Source organism: Scatophagus argus, chromosome 10 (assembly GCF_020382885.2).
Source record: "Scatophagus argus isolate fScaArg1 chromosome 10, fScaArg1.pri, whole genome shotgun sequence".
NCBI classification, from domain to species: domain Eukaryota; kingdom Metazoa; phylum Chordata; class Actinopteri; family Scatophagidae; genus Scatophagus; species Scatophagus argus.
The window spans coordinates 23,094,774-23,114,738 of NC_058502.1; the positions used below are offsets into that span (position 1 = coordinate 23,094,774).

Consider the following 19,965-nt stretch of genomic DNA (forward strand, 5'->3'; position numbering starts at 1 on the left):
GTAGACCCTAGCCTACTTTGTTTGTTTTTCAGAATGTTTCTCATTTTCAGGCAGCCAGTGGTTTATTGTTAATAAGGGACAGGTAGAATTCTATAATTATAACAGTTATTTTGCAGACTACTTTGTAGTGCATGCAGGAGTTCATATACAGGACATGACTGCAAACATTCTCCAACTCACTCGTCATGGTTAATAAGATAATCGAACGGATAGAGGCAATATTCATTCTAGATATTCAGTTGTGAAATGGTAAATACACGGGATAAATAAAATGGAAGAGGGAGGCAGGGCGCGACGTCACTCTGATTTCCTGGGCTCCTGCTGTCACTTGAAGAAGCTGTTTCCATGGTAACAGACAACACAAAGACGACAGGGAGAGTAATGACACCTGGACAATGTCTTACCAAGGGTTTATTAACCGCCTTTCTAAAGAGGAGCAGGACTTGTACGATATTAAAAATGCAGCTGCAGAGTTTTACCGGGTTAAAAAAGTTCCTCAGGAGTTGGAGAGAGCTCTGAACGAGCTCTTCTTCCACAAGCCCGAAGACGTTTACGGTTACCTGGTAGGAGTCTTTTTCTGTGCTGTGCCCAAGTTAAGCTAATGCTAGCTACATTCCTACTGCAGGCCAAACGAAAGAAACAGTTAGCTAACACTCGATTAGGTTATTTAGCTGGCTACTTTGCTAACTAGCTTTAATTACCTCTTCTGTTTGTACTGCTTTGCTGCCATGAATGGTTTTCTTCTTCAAATTATTGTTCTCCATTATTTCTCTGTTATACATAATGGTCACAGACTAATATTTTCTGCAAGACACCACCTGGTTTAATCAGCTAAATTAACAAAGCTAGGTTAGACTACACATTACTCTGATGAGCATAGGTAAGAAAATGAAGTAGAAAAGTACTTGATTTGTCTCTATTTGAAATATCAGAATAGATGAAAATAAGGCAGCAAAGAGATGTGAGGAATACAGCCTCTGTTTGTACGACTTCTGCAATCTCTTGTGTTTCCTACACACATACTGGCCTAAAGAGCTTATAGTTTAGAAGATCATACAACTAAGACTTTTTTCGTAAACGCTTCTGGTAAAAATATGTCCAGGCCATATGACATATATATTGCTTTGGAATACTTCTAACTTTGCCTTTTAACAAAAAATAAAAGCGAAAACATTTGTTACATTAAATTAATTGTGGGCTTTTTCTCTTCAATGTTGAGGAAGAATATTCACGTTTCAAAATTTTTCTGTGGCTGTTAGATTCAAGTACAACACAGATACTTCAGGGTGTGAGCAATTGACACGAAACTTCAGTATTTATGAATGAAAAGGTTTTTTGTTGTTGTTGTTGTTTTTTATTTAACATGGGGCAAAATCTTTAATGAATTATATTTCCACAGGACAGTGATATAAGTGTTCGGTAAGTTGTTAAGTGAAAACGTGGACTACTTTCTAGGGTTCTATTTGCACCTTGTATCATTTAGGTAAGGTGGATATTATATACATGTTTTAAAGCTGGCTTCTAGACATTGATGGGACCTGAGGTTAGTCAGGTTTCCTCAATGAACAAAACAAAAAAATATTATATAATAATAATATAATATAATAATAAGTTTCGGTTAATCATACTACACATAATCAAACAGATTTCCATTTCCATATTTCTTCTGATTCTGTGTTACTTCATTTGTCACAAATTACAACCACCACAGTAACTAGGATTGGTCTGTCTCAGGAGCGTTTGCAGGTTGATTCCCTGTGTACTTAATGGTAACATAGTGGCACAATTTGGGTATGTTAGCATGTCTCCACTCAATAAAGTTCAAAATATTTGGAAAAATATTGTGCATTGTGTGCATTCCAAGTAGATTAAGAAAAGTTTCAAGCATAGATTTTAGACATATTTTTTGTTGTTTTGGTTCAAGGTTGACATTATTGTCCTAGAAAAAAATAAGAAGTCTACAAAACCAGAGTTAATACTGTGTGTGTATTAACATCCTTGGGGAACAAGGAGTTTAACATACTTTTTGCACATTGTCCAAGAATGTGGCTGAAAAGAAAAGGTAAATATTTGTATGTCTATCAGTTTTTAGCATGTGATGGCTCTAAGTTACTCTGCAGATTGATATTGTTAGCTGCTTGCTAATCAAGGGCATGGCTTCTAAAACCAGTCTTTAATGAGTAAAAAATTTACCTATTCTTTATTTTTTTTAACACTTTAGGCACTTTACTTTACAAACCTCTCTGCACCACCAAGGATCAGCAAAGTGAAGGGAAGGGAGGTTTATGATGCAGGAGGACAGCTATCTGTTGAGACAGAGATCTTCTGCATCATCTGCAACAAGGAAAAGGTAAAATCCTTCAGTAATATTTTGCCTTTTTGGCTATGGACACAACTTTTCCTTGTAAAATTCAACACTAGTCCACTACAGCCTATTAACTGTGGCAGACAATCACTCGTGTGACAGATTCTGGATATTTAATTCAGCATATGCATTGAGCGTAAAGATTGCACAAATAAAGGTTTAACAAAGAAGATGTGATTCATTAGTGATGGTTTGAAATGACAGTGAGGGGCCTCTTCAAGCATGCAGCAGGCTCTGATGTGAAGAGGCAGCTGGAGGCAAAGAGAGTAGCAATCAGACAGTGACCCTTGACCCTTGCCGTTTCAATTTTTACAGTATCACAAAGCCAGAAAGATGAGATGTGACACCATGAACCGAGGTCACAGAGAGGTCACTGAGGCCTCACACCTAGGGCCTGGCCAAGGGGCATGCTTCAACGCTTTAACTCAATAGTATTAGTTAGTCGCTATGACTAAGTAATCATTGTCACTGTTCCTCAGTGCCGAAGATAAATAATAATGATTAATTAGAACTAAATTTATATATGTAGCGTATGTGTTCTGTAGTGTGTTAAAATATAAATAATTGTGACTTAAACTTAAACTTGACTTAAATATTTCAAAGACAAAATAAAAGCACAGAAATAAAAACAATTTAAGATTAAGCTAATTCAAAGTCATGACTTCTTAGGAGGTTACATTTCCAAAAAACAAAACAAAACAAAACAAAACAAATAAACAAAAACATTCCAGCAGGCCGTTCCACAGCAGCCCATCAGTGATATGGTGTTAGGATTTAGAGTGTTATGTAAAAATCCAAAAGGGTATTCCTTGAATTGTCTGAAAGAGAGGTTAGTGGCAGTTAATGCAGCACAACCCAAACACATTAGAGGTGTTGTTTTAATTAGTTCTTTCTTTCTTTTTTTTTTTATCAAGTAAACTCGACACAGCTGTGCTCTCGGATTATGGAGAGGCCCATTGTCAGCCTTCAGCATTAGCAGTAATCTGTAATGATAGGAAAAAGCAGCACAAGTGGTCTGTGAGGAGAAGGGAGTGGACAGAGAAGGATGTTGTGGATGAGGAGATATGAGGTGGAGGTAGCAGATATTTACACTCTATAGACAAAAGTATTGGTACTGATATTGTACAAAAAGGTGAAAAAAAGTCCCTAAGATGTTTGAGATATTCTTCCATGTTAAACTCATCCAACCATGTCTTAATGGACGTTTATAGAAAAGGGCTTCCCCCAAACTGTTGACACAAAGTTGAAAGCAGAGCAAAATGTCTTGGTATACTGAAGCACTATTTACCTTCACTGGGAGTAAGGGGCCCAGCCCAACTCCTGAAAAACAGCCATGTACCACACCTGTACCACACCATGCCTGCTGTTCATCAGCCGTGTAATTTATAACAACTTTTCTTTTTTTGTGGTAAACAAATTGTTGTTATCCTTTTGAAAAACATTTTTTCTATCTTGGAGTTCAGAGCATGTCGTCAGCTGCTATCTCAAACCACCTCGGGCCTAACGACACTTCACTGGATTGGAGAACCGTGAGTCAGGAGAAGATTGACCATGTGGTGACTGCTGTCCGTTGGATCAATGAACCTCTGAACAAGATGCTGATGATGAAAAACCCCTGTGACCAATCAGAAATTGATCATATACTCAGGTAGTGTTTTTCTGTGTTTTTCATCTTTGAATGGCGGTTGAATTGAAGAAAAGCTCTGAGACCTTTTATGTCTCTTCTGTCTCCACATACTCCACAGAAGAGATTTTCGTGCTTTAGCAATGTTATTGTACATTTCATCCACACTTTGTTGGATGAAATGGTATGTATGTATAATGGTATATGGCAGTACATATGTTTCCATATATTTAATTATGTTGGTTAACCTGCTTTCAAAAATTACTGGTTCTAAATAATGCAGTTTTAATGAAACATTTGTATATCTTTTGTTGTTTGTTTGTAAATACTCCTTGAGACACTTTAACATCCTGACAAGAATAAATTGTTAAGCACAAATTTTATTTTCAATGGATCTGTACGCATCACATCTGCTGAGCATTGCCATGCATTGGAAATGCTGAGAGTGTGCATTCCTGGTTCCAAAACTCCAAGAAGAACCTTTGAGTTGCTATTTGGAGCTGTCTGGTGTCATATCACTAAGAATCTCATTTTAAATATCTTGTCATTGCTTTATAATTGTACACTTTAAATGCTGAAATTCTGAAACTCACGAAGCACTTAGCCAATTATAATTGACAGTTGTGCACATTAAACTGGAATTCAGTCATCTAAATCTCAAGCTGAACAAAAATAAATAAATGCATAATGCAATTTTGGTGTACTAGCATCCAGTGGGGTCACATGTTGTTTGCTGTGTGTTGACCTCCTGGAATGGGGTCATGCAGTGGTTAATGCTTTGCACTTGTTTGTCTGTTGTCACAGCCTATCATATCATCGTGATGCACTGAGCTCCTCTATTGGTTGCTTTGATGGACAGTCAATAATAATGATAATGATCCATACAAAAACAGGCAGTAATTATGAGTTCTTCACAGTAAAACACACTTTGTCTTATCATTGTTCAGTACAAGTGAACATTAAAGGCAAACATCGATATAGATTTATGTGTTTGTGTGCAAGACTCCAAAAAAATTGTGATGCTCTGACATCACAACAACATACATCCAACAGAATGTGATCATTTTTTTCTTTTTTTTCTTCTTTTCTGCAATTAATTAAAAACAGTACAGAGACAACACATTAATAGCTTGACCTAATCAATTTCATTGATTTTTGTAAATATATGCTTATTGTGAATGTGATAGCAGCAACATATTTCAAACAAGTTGGGACAGGGGCAAAACAAAAAACTGGTAAGCTTGGAAATGCTCTGAAAACACCTGTTTGGAACATTTCACAGGTAAATGGGTTGATTGGGAAGAGGTGATAGGTGATGTCATGATTGGCTATGGAAGGGCCATCTTCAAAAGGCTTATTCCCAAGATTCAAGGTTCACCACTTTGTCAAACACAACTGTATAAACACTATCACTACACAAACACATGAATACTGTTCGGACATTATTGTATTCTGTTTTTATTTATATTTCACACAGTGTCCCAACTTTTTTAGAATCAAGGTCATAGATTGTAAACAATAATGGACCAATCACTGAACCTTTTGGCACCTCCTTATTTATTATTAAGCGAGTTTGACCTGAAATGTCAGTAGAAATCACTTTAATTTTGCCCCAAGAAAATCCTTTGTTACAGATCAGTTTTCTTTAGAGCTTTTCATTTTTGTGACCCAAAATGTTGTTGCAGTGATTTTTTCATGGACCGTTACATGGAGGAGAAAGACATTCGGAACCAGGAGGAGGGGAGTCATTCAAGCAGCAAGCCTGAGATGGTGCTTCCTTCTCCACCACCCACACAGACTAAAGACAAGAAGAGCGTTGACAAAGGTCAGATAGTGAATAGTCATGCAATAGTACTGCTTCATGTTTGGTATCAACATCACAATTTCTCTGCACCAGCAGATAGATTAAGAATTAAGAATTAATTAAGAATTTGAGGGTAACAAATTGAGAGTAAAGGGCCTTGCTCAAGGGCACATCAGCCGGCTAATGATGGGGGGGCAACGGTCCAACACCTCAGTATTGAGGACTTGAGTTGAAATGATGAAAAGATTATCTTAAAGACCCATGTTTATTTTGATGTCTATATTAAACCATTGTCTTTTCCCTTCTGTCTCCACTTTGTTTGCTATTACCACTAAAACCAGGATGCAAGAGAAATCTGTCTAGCACTTGTATTTGCATATTCACATATATTGTAATTTTTTGGGGGAGGGAAAAGGTGCCATTTTAAGGATTTTGGTTATACTTTTTTCTGCAAAAAACATGTCAGACACATTAGAGAATTTTTGTCGGTCTTATCATGTGTCATGTGTGAAGGTCTTGACTGTAAATATGGTGGACTTGAGTATATGGATAGACATATACTCATATATGATATATATACATAGAAGCATTTAATTAAACAAATTATTTGCTGTAACATGCATCCAAAGGTGGTGCAAAGGTTAGCACTGTCACCTTACACCACAAAGGTTCTTGCTTCAAATCCCTTCCACGGCCTTTTTGTGTGGAGTTTGCAGGTTCTCCCTGTGTCTGTTTGAATGTGAGGCTGAAGTTGTTTGTCTTAATATGTCGGCCCTGTGATGAAATGGGATAGGTCCCAGCCCCCCCTTTGTGACCCTGCACAGGATAAGCTTATGGATGAAAAAGACAAAAACCAACAGTAAATGTGCCCTCCTGACAAGTATTGCCTGTACAGCCAAATTCTGATACAGTATTTTGCTGTACTAAGGCTTGACAGGGCTTCCTTCACCTTTTCCTGATAAGACTGGCTGCTGTAGCTATTTTTAAGCCAGTCCAAGTAGCAAAGCAGTGTAAGCACTGACCGTGTCCCAGAGTCTAAGCAGTGATGCTGACATGAAGCTGCTCTCCAGAAGTGACAATGTTGTTTCAAAGCATCAATACTCAACGTTCACCATGAAGCAACATGTCACCCAGTGCCACAGGATGGCTCTGTTATGTGTTTTTACCCACAGTTGATCAGTCGTGGAGTTCTATGGCACAGTAATAAACTCTTATTGCCTCTTTTCAAATACACAGACAGTACTTGCATTATGGGATTTGTTAATAACAATAAAGACAAACAATAACCTTATTTATCCTTTAAGATGTAAACCAATTCAACTGCTTAATTAATTGCCAATTAATTTTATGTCATTTAAACACTGACAGTGAGATGTAATTTACATTTACATGACTATGATAGGCAGAAACGTCTTACCATTGTCAGATCTCAGCCTTTTGATCCACACCTTCATTTTTTTTTCTTGTTTAGATTATTGCAACTCCCTTTACACATGTCTTAGTCAAACTGCTCTATATCGTCTACAGCTGGACGTCTACAAAATGCAGCTGCCAGGCTATTAACAAGAACTGGTCGTCGGTCCCACATCACCGCTGTTCTTGTATCTCTTCACTGGCCTCCAATAAAACCACAAAATCCTACTGATCACGTATAAGGCTCTACATAACCTCGCTCCAGTTACATTTCTGACCTCTTGCTATGGTATTCTTGACCACTCTGTTTATCAGATTTTGGCCTCTTGCACATTCATCGTTCCAACTTCAAGAAGACAACTGGTGATTGTGCCTGTCTCTGGAACACATCTCCCTATATCTTTAAATCTGTAGGCTCTGTGAACGGTTTTAAGAAGTTTTTAGCTTTAGCTTTTTTTTTTTTTTTTTAGCAAAACTTTACTCCAAAGATAGTGTTTGGCTCATTCATTTGGCTCAGTTTGTTGTTTTTATTTTTTCTTTGTTTTATTGCAATATATTATTTTCTGTGTTTTTCTTGTGTGGGGTATTTTCTGACTCTGTGTTTTAAGTAAATAAAAATGTACTTGCTTACTTACTTACAAGAGGCCTTTATTTATGGACCAATGTTATTAGGCAGTTTTCCCTCATTATTAGACAACTTTTCACTCATTATGTGGCAGCATTCCACATATTATTCACAGTTAGAGAAAGGCATGGCTTTCCGATTCAGTGTCTTATGTTCAGTTTCATGAACTGCCTTTAGAATATCAAGGCCCTGGTATACAAAGAAAAGACCAAAAATTTTATGAGCACATGAAGATGTATTTTCAGGTAGTTCTTTACCGCTTTTTATCTCTTTCTCTGCACTTCCCTGTTAGTTTTGTTAAGGTTGCTTATCCATACTTCAGTGTACAGTGTGCTCTGGTCAGCGCCGTTGTTCTAAAGCAGAGAGGTTTTGGGTTCAATCTGGTGGTTCATTGAGTTTTTTTTTTTTTTTTTCTGTGAAGTTTGCATGTTTTCACCGTACCTTCTGTTTCCGTCCAAAATCCAAAATTCATGTAAGTTGGGCTTAATGGTGAGTGCATTGGGGAGTGTTTTTTAAGTTGCTCCATGAAAGGACTCAAAATGTCCAAAAATCCTCCTCACTTTCATCACATATTTGTGTAATAGTTTATAACTCTCTCTCTTTTTTTTTTTTTGCTTACAATGCAGCCAAGAAGAACAACACTGCAGAGAAGCCATTTCCTCCTGCACAGCCACCAGAACCAATTCTGCCTGGGAGCTTGGCCATTGGCTTGGTATCTCTGGCTGTGGCCAAAACGGGGGCACAAATACAGGGTGTCGATCTCTACAAATACATAGCTGCTCTGAAGAACGAAACGGTTAGACCACACATACTACTAAGCACATATTCATGCAAAAACCACAGCAAGTAACAATTTGTCAAACAATTTTATTAGGCTCCGACACAGTTTCACATCCCTGTCTCCTTGGTAACTTTGCTGAGCTGTGGGAAGAATTCTCCTGGAAAACTGAACTTATTGGAAGAAGTTATCCTGATCCCCAAAGCAGGACAACGAGTCAAACAAGTACTTGCCGCTCCTCAGTCCCACCTCTGTGTAGTTGTTACATGTTTTGACTGTCTTTGGTCCACTTCTTCTCAGAGTTTGCTCTAATTTAATGTTCATTGTGCAAATTCCTTTGCTTCCTTTGTTGTTGCTCCGATGTGATATATTATTGGTATGGCACCTCAGTTTTTTTATATTCAGTTTTCACTGCAGCGTTTATTAAACACACTGAACTGTGAACTTCTTCAACAGATCATCACAATGACCCTCGAGTTACAGAAGGAGATGATGAGAATAATAAACACTTCAACAAAAGCTGGGGTGAGGGACATTGCTATTTATTCACTGTAAGAATAGGAACTGAGTTCACACAAGCTTTGTGAGAGCACAGAATGTAAAAGGTGGAGACAGTTTGTCTAAAATGTACATACAAAAAAGGTGATTTCTATTTGATTTTCGTGGCTTCATCTTCAAATTAACTCAGGTATGCAGGCTGTGAGGTTTGTCAAAATACTTATTCAGTACTACTTCAATACTTCATACCATTTCCTTCATGCAGCATTTGTATTGTAGAGATTTGTCCTGCATTGTTCTGTGACCCCTAGCACTTTCATTCATATCGTGAATGGTGGAGGGAGTGAGTGGAACACACTCGTCTTCTAATAATCTTACACTGACAACCATCTCATTTAAACTTATGTGAATAAATACTCATTTATTGTCATTCACATGCAGTGTCAGCTATGCTACTTTTCAACAGACATATCCAAAGATGAAGTAATGTAAAGAACACTGTAGGTTAATGTGGATGTGTCACAGTATAATACATAGATGTTGTGTCTTTGCTCTGAGGCCACCCAGGGAATTCAGGGTAACAGCAGAGCACTAGCTGTGAGCTATGAGCTGCCCGAGCAGCCTCTGGATCTGGTCACAGAGGCCTGCACTAACTATGGACTGGCACTGGGAAGAGATATCCATTTAGCACTAAACTGTGCTGCTCCTGAGCTAATGGACTATGTAAGTTATAGTCACTAACTTAATTTAAAGTGTTGGGAGTCTTTGTGTAGGATTCCTTGTGTATATAAATTGTTTTGCATAGAGCCGAAGAGGTCAGTTCACATCTAAATATAGAGACAATTTATAGAAAGAGCAAACAATGCAGTGAATTGAATTAACTTTCTTCTCTTCCTGCCAGGCTAAAGGAAAGTATGAAATTGCATCAGGAGTTTTGAAGTCTCCAGATGAATTACTTGACATATACCGAACCCTCATCAGTAAATACCCAGCGGTGGTGGCCATAATTGATCCATTTAGAAGAGAGGTAAGTTAAAAAAAATTAGTGTTGTTTCATCAACAAGTCTAGGTTCATGTGTATAGATAATATTGTCTATGCACTGTACATAATTTGTCTTTTACTTCTTTTGTTATGTGATAATTTTAAAGTTACATTTAAAAGGGAAAGATGTTGTTATTTTTAGCAAATTCCATGAAAAGTCAAAATCTAGTCTTAACCCTTTGATGTTCACTCCAAAAAAAACAAACAATGTAAGAAAAAATATCTTTTGTATTTTTCTTTTTATTGGACACTAATAAGATAATTTTGTATATATCATTACTATTTACAATGCAATTAAAGAGTTTGGTCTAGACCTGCTCAAATTGGAAAGTGTCATGAGATAACTTTTGTTGTGAATTGGCGCTATATAAATAAACTGAATTGAATTGAATTGAATTATTATTTATTTATTTTTCCTAGCATAGCATAGCATAGCGGTAGAGATGACTCTGTAGGGCTGATTTAAATTCAACAGTTTTTCTATGAGATATAGTGACTCAAAATGTGCTCTACCAAATGGTTGAGTATACAGTCAAAGGGTTAAATATTAGGATATTATTTTTTTAGATTTTTATTCAACTCCTTTGCACCTTTTTTGGGGGCAGCCGTGGCCTAGAGGTTGGAGAAGCGGCTTGTGATCGGAGGGTCACCGGTTCGATTCCCCCACTGGACGGGCAGGAAAAATTTGGGTGTGGTGGAGTGATTAATGCGAAAAATACTCCCCCCCTCTATTAGCCGGCTGATGTGCCCTTGAGCAAGGCACTTAACCCCCCAATATGCTCCCCGGGCGCCTGATGCTGCCCACTGCTCCTGTGTGTGTTTCACTGCATGTAATTTGCCGGGTGTTGCATGTGTGTGTTCAACTAAGGATGGGTCAAATGCAGAAGACGAATTCAGTGTGTGTATGTAAAAATATATATACTGCCAATAAAGTTGATTCTTCTTCTTCTTCTTCTTCTTCTTGTTGCTGTCCTTGTGCTGCTGTGACAACTTAAATTTCCCCACTGTGGGATAAATAAATGAAATTCTTATTCTTATAACAAACTTTGCTAGTCCTTCTCTCATTAATTTCTGACTGGCTCTTAGGCCCAAGCCCTTTGCTTCGTACTGTGGATGTAATCTTTGAAATAGACTAATAAATAAATGGTTTTATCTTTGAAAACAACTTGGGCTTGGAGTAATTTGATGAACGTCTGTAGGGACAGAACCTCCACGTGTTTCTCCTCACAATGTTGGAATCCTAGCTGAAACATTAATAGTTATCATTCTTCTCTGGTTAAGATGGTTTACGTGTTTGTGAGGCTGACCGGGTCTTAGATGTATGTGTTTATATGCATATGTTCAATCATTTGTACCTTTATTCTTTACTTAATTGTGTTGTTCTTGTATATGCATGTTTATGCTTTGTAAGGATATAGACCAGTGGGAGAAGTTGAGTAATGCGATTGGAGACACATGTTCACTGCTTTCTGACATCACCTACAAGTCAAAGGTCCCACCTCTGCCAGGAGCCAGGGGTCATGTCTTAAAACACCTGCGTGAGACAACAGTCAGCGATTTGATCCGCATTACATCAGAGCACCAAGGTAACAGATCCACTGTGGTGAGTTAAGGAAAAAGAATCAAAATCCATGCTGGGTAGGAAAAATAGCACACACACATGTCCATCTGTTTGCCCAGATGTGCCTGTGCCGTTTAGCTTTATGGTCACACATACACAAATTCAAATGAATGACCATCATGTCAAACCCACTGAATTCTTGGCTGAGGGATGATGAGGGATGTAATAATAGCATATACATGCAGATGAACTTTGTTTATCTCACACTTTGATATATCGTTGGATAGATGCTTAGGTGCTTACTTAGTTTTTGTAAAGGCATGCTCTTTGTTTGTTTGTTTGTTTGTTTTTGGTTTAGCTGCATTGTGCAAATATTCTACAGTTATTGCCTAAAAAAAATAGTTGTGATGTTTAATGCTTATATCACATTATTATTTCTGACTATACTACTGAAAGATAGCAGTACTACTGTTTTGCCTCATTTGTTAGCTGCTAAAATACCATTCAAGTGACTTTCCACTGGATGAATACAACAAGGAAACAGAATTCTGAAATGCATATTACTGTGGCAGCAAACTGATGCAATACATTCCAGACAGTCATATTTTCACTACTATATTGTTAAACATGTTGTCACAATTCTCACTAATGACCCAGTCCAACACATAAGCAGGAGTATGGCTTGTTTTTTTCACATTAGACTGTTACATAGAGATACATCCAGGAATTGGCCATTCAAACTGTCATACGATTAGTTAAAGGTTAAAGTAAACGCTGTTGTTTGAGGGAGATCTCAAAGAATCTGGGCAACAGTAAGGTTAGGGGGACAGCCAACAGTGTTGGCACGGATGTAAGAACAGAGTTAAAGTCAAATATCCCACTTCTTTTCATTTGTATATTACCTATTGTATGGTGGATGCTACCAATTCTAATTATGTGTCTATGTGTGTGTGTCACTTCACTTGTTGACCTCCCAGGTTCGGTGTTAATGGGAACAACATGCAGTGAGCCGTGTAGTGATTACGCTTTGTCAGATATAGTAAGTTTTATTCACTCTCTTTCATTTTGTTTCCAGCTTCAAGTGATTTTTCTGATCACAGAACAGTTTTGCATCTCTTCAGTACACCCTGTTTGTTCAACTGCTTGCGGCAGCCATATGCAGGAATGATGTGTGAGAGTCACACACTGTTTCTCCCTGCGGGTCCAGAAGCAAGTGTTGTAATGTTACCATGAAAACTTGATTGCCATGATTGTGTGCTTTTCTCACAACAAAGCCAGTGGGTAGAAACATATATCAGTCAAAACTAGAGATTTGCACCATAAGTTGACCAGTTGATTAAAGTTTACTCTTGAAGTACTCTTGAATTATGTTAAAAGTGAATTTGAGGTAGTTATTTGGAAAGCTAAAGTTAAAGTTTTCTCTATTCTACGTAAAAACTGTAGTTTTATGTTTCACCTTTTCAGAGAAAAACAAAGTTGAGTCTGGTGTCTAATCAGTCCCATGCTAACATGTTAGCATGATTGAATTAGCTGAAAAAGCAGTAGAGCAAGTAGAGGAGAGAAACTGTATTCTGGTATGAAGAGACTTACTGGAGAACTGGGCAGGAGTTACAGTTAGCTGACTATAGCTGACACTGTGTTCACATCACAACAGTTTGGGCTACAATAAAATTAGCATTGATCACCTATACTAGTAGTAGCATTACTACTTACCCATAACAGCTTGTTAAGGTCGTATCTCACATTGCATATTGTAACTCCACAATACGTTTTATGGAGCTTTACTGTCGCGGTGAGAGAGAGAGGCAGATTGAGGGAAAATAAACTGTTACACTGTTCTTTCAGTTGTCAGACTTACAGTTTTACAATACAGTTAAAGCAGGTGGACCAAATTAATGATGCTCAGTGGTGCTCAGCAGGAATCTAAGCCCAGTTCCTTTTAAATCATGCATTTATGTGAAAAGTTTTTTGAGCTTGCAAATTGTAGTACTTGAACTATATCCACTTTGAGACCATATTAAAACTGAATCTGAACCTTTCTGTTTCTCTACTAAATTATGTCTGTATTTACATCATCATTACTTATGTCATACTGGTTTCATGTTAATGATAACATTATCAAGTTTAACTGTAGATACTGTGTGAATTTTAGAACCGATATGACTAATCCCAACCTTAAGACTGAGAACTAAAATGTGTTGCTGGTTTTAATGTCTTATGGTAAACAATGAACATAAGCTCCAGGCTAATTGTCATCTTTGGCAGGATCTGTAGTGGTGGCAGCACTACACTTTTGAGTTCACAATCTCAAAACAATTGAATTCAGTTACTTAATAACTGCATTCATTGTTGAGTTCTTTGGAATTTAGTTCCAAGACTAAAAAGTTCAGTTTAAGTTTATGCTGTTCAGATTCTGTTTTTCAATGCAAATTATTGAATTTGTAAGTAATCCAAATGCATGTTTTTGAAAGCTGATGTTGTTTAATGCATTATGTTCAACAACACTGTATGAAACTAAAAATCTCCTAATAATTAATTACCAGTACTTCTACCTTAACCCCTTATGGACTTCCACAAGTAAGGACTTTTACTTTTAATGAAATATCTTTACATTGTTGTATTTGTATCTTTACCGAGGTAAAGGGTGTGAATACTTCTTTTACCACTGCTAAAAATAAGAGCAAATCATCAGTGTATCCACAGAGTCAGTGTCCTGGTTTGTATGTCCCTCCAATTCATGGCATCACACATCTTTCCTGAACAACAGCTTCTGGTTCACACTGTGCTGCTCTTATTTTCCTCCCTCAGGCTGTGGGTCTGGGCCTGGACTATGTCAAACTGGGAGGTCTGAGCGGTGCTGAGAGGATAGCTAAATACAACCGGCTGATTTCTATAGAGGAAGAACTGGCCCAACAGGGAATCCTGGGTATGTTTTTTTTATACCCCTCCCTTGTCTTTTTTTTAGTTAGACAGAGAAAGAGGAGCCCAGACAAAGACAGAGAGAGGTAGTACTACGTGGGCTTGAGAACACATCTCCCTCTCTCTGTTTTGGATGTGAAAGGAAACTGTGTGTGAAGAATCATACAAATGTGTATTTGTGTGTGTGAATGGAAGAATGAAAACCCTTCTCTTGGACCTGTTAATTGGCTGCCTACTTACACACAGGGACAAATACTTTCCCATACATCATTTCCAAACAGCAGGCGGGGAGACGGCAAGGCTAATGAGAGATGAGTACCAGGGATGCACGATATGGATTTTTTACAGTCAATATGATACCCAATAACTGATAATTACCTGTTTATCACGGCCAATATCGATAAGATAACCAGCAATTTGTATTTTATAAAGGAGTTCACAACATGTAGTTTATGCATCCCTGAAGGTAAGAAACGCTAAGGTGTAGAAAGCAAAGATCGATGATTTGACATTTCATAGTTATAATAAGATTGGTTTTATTAAAAGACCATTTAATCCCAAAATCAAAAATACATATATTCTCTTATCTGTAGTGCTGTTTATTCATCTAGATTATTTTGGTGAATTTGTGACTAATGGAGATACCGGTTGTCGAGATGTCTGCCTTCACTTAAGAAAAAATACATATCAGAATCAGAATTCCTTTATCTATATGAAAAACTCATGACCCTGTTACTTAATATAATCCACAGACCTTGTTGTGAGCAGTTTTATGTAGGAAGTAGTCTCTTTCTGTATTACGGCGCAGAAGGAAGTGTGCATTTCCTCATGCATGAGAGGCTAGCTAACTAAGCTACCTTACGGTACAGCTCAACCGAGGAAACATTACTTGTCACAAGCACAAGCCTCTTCATTGAGTAGATGCACATTTCCTCATTTATAGTTTAGAGCTCTATGATGAAAAATCTTATTTCACATGTTATGTTACTGGTATTTAATGTTTGTGCTGACACTAGATGCTTAAGTGGACTAAGGCTGAGGGAAAGGCTCAGTTTGATTCAGCTACAGCAAAAACACTATTTCAGTCCAGTTATTTGAGGCATCTGTGGACCAGCTTTTGTCTGTTCACTTTATTTCATCATTTTGTCTCATCCACAGTCTCCAAGGAGAAGCACCCCCCACCATTGTTCACTGGAAAACCACAGGAGTAGTCTGCTACTGCAGAGAATTCTCTGTTTGACATGGCCTGCTTACAGCTCACAGTTATGCTATCAGGAAAACATGACAAGTCTTCAAATCTAAGTCAGAGCTAGCACGTTTTTTTAACTTTTCTGTTATCACTTTCACTATCACTTATCACACAGGATTTTACCTGCTGTGTTGGTTCTGAAAGAATTTCCCTGCGGGGATAAATAAATAAAGGAATTCTGAAAGTGCATTAAACTAATCTTACCATCTTATGTTATTTAAAAACTGTGGTGAAAAAAAAAATCAATGTGAACCTATTAAGAGAGAGGTTAAGTGGGTAAACATGACCTTCAGTAAAATGGTTTCTAAAACCCCCAGACATCTTGTTGCCACTTCTGGTATATACATGTCATATTATCAGGTGCTGTACTCTGTTCCTCCTTACACAAGCACAGGTCTGCTTTGAGGTCACAATCGATCATGTCCAAACAAAGCCACACTCATCAAACATAACACTGCACCATATGAGCATCCGGCACTCGCTACAGTGGAAACAGATGAGATCCATTCATGGAGGTCATCATTTCATGTGACCACTGCTATTTAAAACTTTTTTTAGGAATAAAGTTCCAAGTTTTAATGATATTTTTTTTTTTGAACACTCAGTTTCTAACTGAATATTTGTCTTTTTGTTGATTATTTTATTCTTACCAAGATAGAACTTGTATATTCTGTGGCATCACAGCAAACAAGGGATCGGCCCTTTAAACATAAGTCTGCCAGCAACTGTCTGATCAACTTACAAAGTGAGGCTGTGGTGACTATTGCTCTTTCACAATGAATTCAATACTCAGAGAATCTGGAGTTATGGAAGATAATATTGTGTTTCATACAGGCTTTGCCCTCTGAGGGTACTCCTGTTGAGATAAGGGTGAAGAAAGATGTGGTTCACACAGACAATACACATCCACAGTTTCACAAGAAACAAAAAACAAGTCCATACCTCACCGGTATGTCACACCACAATGGCACTTTGCAGTACATTATATACATACAGATGACAGATAGACAGAAACATATTCGCCATGAGGTATTGAAACTGGAAAATAACATAAAACATACTGCTGTGAGAAGCAGAGGTGGTGGTTACACTCTAACAGTCCAGCATAGAGCAGAGTGGGAGAGAAAAGCTCTCCATGCACACAGAAGCGTGAGGGAGAGCAACCCAAATAACAATCACTCTTGACAAAACACTCAATACAGACTGAGTCAGAGAAAAACAAGAGAGATCTTTTCTGCAGCTAACCACTGCATCACCCTGCCGGTCCTACATCTGGTAGGGCCGACATGGTGGTGCAGTGGTGAGCACTGTTGCCTCATAGCAAGAGGGTTCCAGATTCAGTCTGGGCCCTTCTGTGTGGAGTTTGCATGTTCTCCCTGTGCCTGCGTGGGCTTCCACAATCCCAAAAACATGCACATTAGGTTAATTGGCTACTCTACATTGCCCCTAGGTGTGAGTGTGTGGTTGTCTGTCTTTGTGTGTCGGCCCTGCGATTGACTAGCGACCAGTCCAGGGTGTACCTAGCCTCTTGCCGTAGTCAGCTGGGGTAGATGGATAAGCAGTATAGAAAATGGGTGGATGGATGGATCTGCAGGTAGAAACTAATTGGGGGATAATCTAATTGGAATAAGATCCTTTTCGAATCAAACAAATCAGCCTACTTTACCAACAGATATTACTGGGACCAGTACAGAAAATTTCACGAGATTCATTTTATGAACACTACCATTGATGATGCACTGCCAGGCCATACTTTTCACTTATCTGTTAATATTTAATTTGCATAGTACCAACATGTCTACCCATATTGCTCTCTGGTGTCACTTAAGAATATGTTATAGTATCAGAAAAAGGAGGACCTAATATGCAGACACTGACATGGGGATATGGTGAACAAAAGACTTTAATGAATAAACTTACTCAAAATGGAACAGAAGAAAATGCGACTGGCAGTCCAGTAGTAATGGTCCAAATAATCCAGATGGCTAACACAGGGATCACAGGGAAATACAGAATACAGGGACTGCAGCAATCAGTTTCTCAATCATTTTCTTCTTGATGATCTGAGGAAAAAAAAAACACCGGCAACCGTTGACGCTGCCCTGAAACTAGTGACGAGGTGAGTGTATGTGTTGATGACTCCTGATGACCTTGTTCTTCCCATTCACCTGACTTTTCAGGACCTGCCTCACTTTGTCTAGGTATTTGACTGTGGCTGACTTCCTTGTGGCCTCCTCATGGTTTCCATTTGCCTGCAGGATCCTAAAGTATTTGTAACTGTCCTGAACATGTGTAATGTTGCCTTCTGGTAGTTCTACACCCTCTTCCCAGTTCTACCCACCCCCTTCTGATCATTTTCCCTCCCCACTTAATGGTCAACATGTGGATCAGTGAGTCGATGTCTTGCTACTCTTGACGGACAGCTTGATGTCATCCACGTAGAGGAGGTGACTGATGGTTGTTCCACTTCGGAACCGGTATCTATAAGCACTCTTTGTGATCATCTGGTTGAGGGTTTTCAGGCCCATGCAGAACAATAGCGGGGATACCGCATCACCTTGGTATATGCCGCAGTTGATGGTAACTTGTGCAACTTACTCTGAATTGGCCGAGTAGTCTTCTACAGTCCCATCAAGTTCTTCATGGAGACTCATAGTGTCCTGTTGATGTTGTACATTTCCAAGCATTCCAGTACTCTTGTGTGTGGCATTGAGTCATAGGCTTCCTTGTAGTGGTCCAAGTGGTGCACAGATTGGTCAGACTGGTCTTGCAGTATCAAGTGACTGCTAAGTTGACCAGTTACTGGTGCTTGGCTCCCCTGGTGTTACCCTTTCTGGGTCCCACACATGTATTGAGCCATGTGCCTACTATGATGCCTGACAGGAGCTTCCATGTTGGTTATTGGACAGTAGTTCGATGTAATTGCTCCCTTCTGAGGATCCTTCATGATCAGGACACTAGGTTACCCAGTGAAACACACAGGAGCAGTGGGCTGCCATTTCAGGTGCCCGTGGAGCAAATTGGGGCATCATCCTCTTTGTTCCCTTAATTTCTGCTTCTCGTGTGTATCTCTTCAGGCAGGCAGCCAGATTGTGAGTGTTTGTTTGGCAGTCTCCAGTGCCTCAGGCGTAGACTTGTCATTCTTCTCATCGGCAGCCCTTTCTTCATCATGTCTCTCTGTAGCTCTGAGAGCTGACCGACTTCTCTCCATTTTGCCTTGATCTAGGCCTCCAGCCCCTCCAGCAGCGGGCTCATATGGGCGTGCGTGTGCGTGTGTGTTTTTACAATGAGTTAGCAAGGCAATTAAACTCGTCTTAGTTTCATTACAGAGAGAAACTTCAACTCTGAAGCTGTAGAGTTGTATTTTTCTGTTTAGTAAGGAAAATTTGTAGAAGTATTCCTCACATTCTGTGAGTTTGTACTGTTTACTTAAAAGACTAAACTCAAAGAGAGCTTGGACGGACGACACTTCTCCACCTACTTCCACTGTACAGAAGTGAAGATATGACCAAAGTCATTTGAAGCCTGATCGGAGTGTGGAGCTGCTGCCTACACTTTACATATGAATATTAAAAACATCAAGTATCAGAATGCTTTTCTGAAAATTCTGAGATAAAATTACCATTTTACTTGGGGGTCTGAAACATTGAGTAATTCCTCTGAAGACAAAACACAGCAGCTCAAAGGATATTACAGGATGTTTGATTACAACCAAAAGACACAGGAGAGTAAAAAGTTAAAAAAAAATTCAATAAAAGAACTTCTACTGTTGTGCATAGCCAGGAGTCGATTTGGTTATTAGCAGACTATTAATAATTATCACAGATAATGTGACAAAATTGTTGACAACTAATTTCAATTACGGGGCACCAATTATGTTGGGCGAGACAACCTCACACTAGACACCAATTGTGTTGTAAAGTACGGGGCACCAACCTGTTTCCAGGGACCAATAACCACACTGGAAAAACTGTCTGGTTTTCACAATCTGGTGTTCACCGAGAGTCAACATCTGAGTGATATTAGCACTAATCAAATGACCAGTGAAGGCTTGAATACGAGCACTAGCTGTCAGAATCCAGCAACT

The 19,965-nt window shown here is 38.6% G+C and overlaps 1 protein-coding gene across 4 annotated transcripts in view; it reads left to right on the forward strand.

Annotated features, from left to right (window-relative positions):
• Window positions 1-267: 267 nt before the first annotated feature.
• eno4 (enolase 4) overlaps window positions 268-19,965 on the forward strand; it is a 30,281-nt gene continuing 10,583 nt past the window's right edge. The window contains exons 1-13 of one of the 4 annotated variants that reach the window (XM_046402013.1): window positions 279-563; window positions 2,222-2,350; window positions 3,829-4,013; window positions 5,675-5,814; window positions 8,458-8,627; window positions 8,706-8,834; window positions 9,066-9,134; window positions 9,666-9,830; window positions 10,009-10,134; window positions 11,561-11,735; window positions 12,688-12,749; window positions 14,519-14,636; window positions 15,788-16,067. In XM_046402013.1, coding sequence (XP_046257969.1) covers window positions 396-563; window positions 2,222-2,350; window positions 3,829-4,013; window positions 5,675-5,814; window positions 8,458-8,627; window positions 8,706-8,834; window positions 9,066-9,134; window positions 9,666-9,830; window positions 10,009-10,134; window positions 11,561-11,735; window positions 12,688-12,749; window positions 14,519-14,636; window positions 15,788-15,840 — 1,689 coding nt within the window. In that variant the 5' untranslated portion in view covers window positions 279-395 and the 3' untranslated portion in view covers window positions 15,841-16,067. Of the gene's footprint in view, window positions 564-2,220; window positions 2,351-3,823; window positions 4,014-5,674; window positions 5,815-8,457; window positions 8,628-8,705; window positions 8,835-9,065; window positions 9,135-9,665; window positions 9,831-10,008; window positions 10,135-11,560; window positions 11,736-12,687; window positions 12,750-14,518; window positions 14,637-15,787; window positions 16,068-19,965 lie in introns of those variants that run through there. The other 3 variants (XM_046402012.1, XM_046402011.1, XM_046402014.1) reach the window with 3 other exon arrangements.